This window comes from Manacus vitellinus, unplaced genomic scaffold, assembly GCF_001715985.3.
Source record: "Manacus vitellinus isolate BGI_N305 unplaced genomic scaffold, ASM171598v3 scaffold_734_pilon, whole genome shotgun sequence".
Taxonomy (NCBI): domain Eukaryota; kingdom Metazoa; phylum Chordata; class Aves; order Passeriformes; family Pipridae; genus Manacus; species Manacus vitellinus.
The window spans coordinates 1-1,163 of NW_021940768.1; the positions used below are offsets into that span (position 1 = coordinate 1).

The 1,163-nt window shown below is 62.3% G+C and overlaps 1 protein-coding gene across 1 annotated transcript; it reads right to left on the reverse strand.

Annotated features, from left to right (window-relative positions):
• Window positions 1-196: 196 nt before the first annotated feature.
• LOC115307957 (ubiquitin carboxyl-terminal hydrolase 2-like) lies at window positions 197-1,153 on the reverse strand (the record flags this gene model as incomplete). Its single annotated transcript, XM_029964512.1, has 4 exons — window positions 197-383; window positions 486-606; window positions 805-912; window positions 1,022-1,153. Coding segments are annotated over 4 exons (449 nt in total), but the record flags the coding sequence as incomplete, so codon positions are not given.
• Between the last annotated feature and the right edge of the window lie 10 nt (window positions 1,154-1,163).

Genomic DNA, 1,163 nt, shown 5'->3' on the forward strand with positions numbered 1-1,163 from the left:
AAGAAAAGAAAAGGAAAAAAAAAAGGAAAAAAAAAAGAAACTAAACCCCCAAGGTAAAAACCAAATGCCAGCAACCAGAAGGTGCCTGGGCTGCCTGAGCCTTGTCCTGCCATGAGCTGCCCCTCCTCAGTTCGCAGCTGGGCTGTCCTTGCCCGGGCTCTGCTCCTGGCTGCTCCCTCTGCAGCCACCTCGGGGGGCTCTCCTCTTCACCTCCCTCTTGCAGCTGGGGGGCCACACGGCCAGGACCTGGCTCTGGGGGGTGGCACAGGGGTCCCCAGGGAGGCAGCAGGGCTGGCTACATGCGGGAGGACGGGCTGGCCAGCTCGTAGAAGAGCAGGTAGGCGTCGCTGCTGCGGACGTGGCTGGACGACATCGGGGTGACACTGCGGAGAGGGCAGGAGAGCTGTGAGAAACAGGGGTGGGGCACCAGGATTCCCCGAGCAGGGGTTCCCTGCTGGCCCTGCCCCATCCCACAGCAGCCTCACCGGGAGTCGTTGAAGCTGTGCCACTCGCTGGACACGGGGCTCTTGCAGTAGGCTGTGTAGTGTCCCCCCATGGTGGTGCCCGAGTGGTTGGAGACGGCGTAGAGGTTGTAAACGGCGTGATCTGTGGGGGACAAAGGTGCTGCTCAGCCCCGCTGCCCCCCAGCATGCCAGCACGGGGCTGGATCCCCTGCATTCTGTGGCTCCCACCCCTCAAACCCCTGTCCCCCGCCACAACTGTGACACCCAGGGGAGCACGAGGAACACGGGAGTCACCAGAAGCTCAGGGCTGTGCTGGAGCCAGGCAGGGACTGGGACTCACTGCAGCTCTGCGAGGCGAACTCCCGGAGGTCCAGGTCCTTCAGCTGGAAGTTGACGAAGGTGGTGAGTTTGCTGCTTCGTATCCTGCTCTCGGAGAAGCGCTTCAGGTCTGGGGGGCGTCATGTCAAGGAGCCAAGGGACAAAGGGGGGCCCGTAAGAAACCACCTACCACCACCCCCAGCACTCCCTCCACCCCCATCCCTCTGCCCAAAGGATACGAAGCACCAGGATCTTGGGGAACTTCTGGATGCTGAATTTCTTCGTGCACCTCGTCCTGGCTTTGCAGCGACAACACGTCTGTGGGAGACAAACAGCACAAGCAGGAGGGTGAGGGCAGAGGCCAGTCCCCCCTGTGCCCAC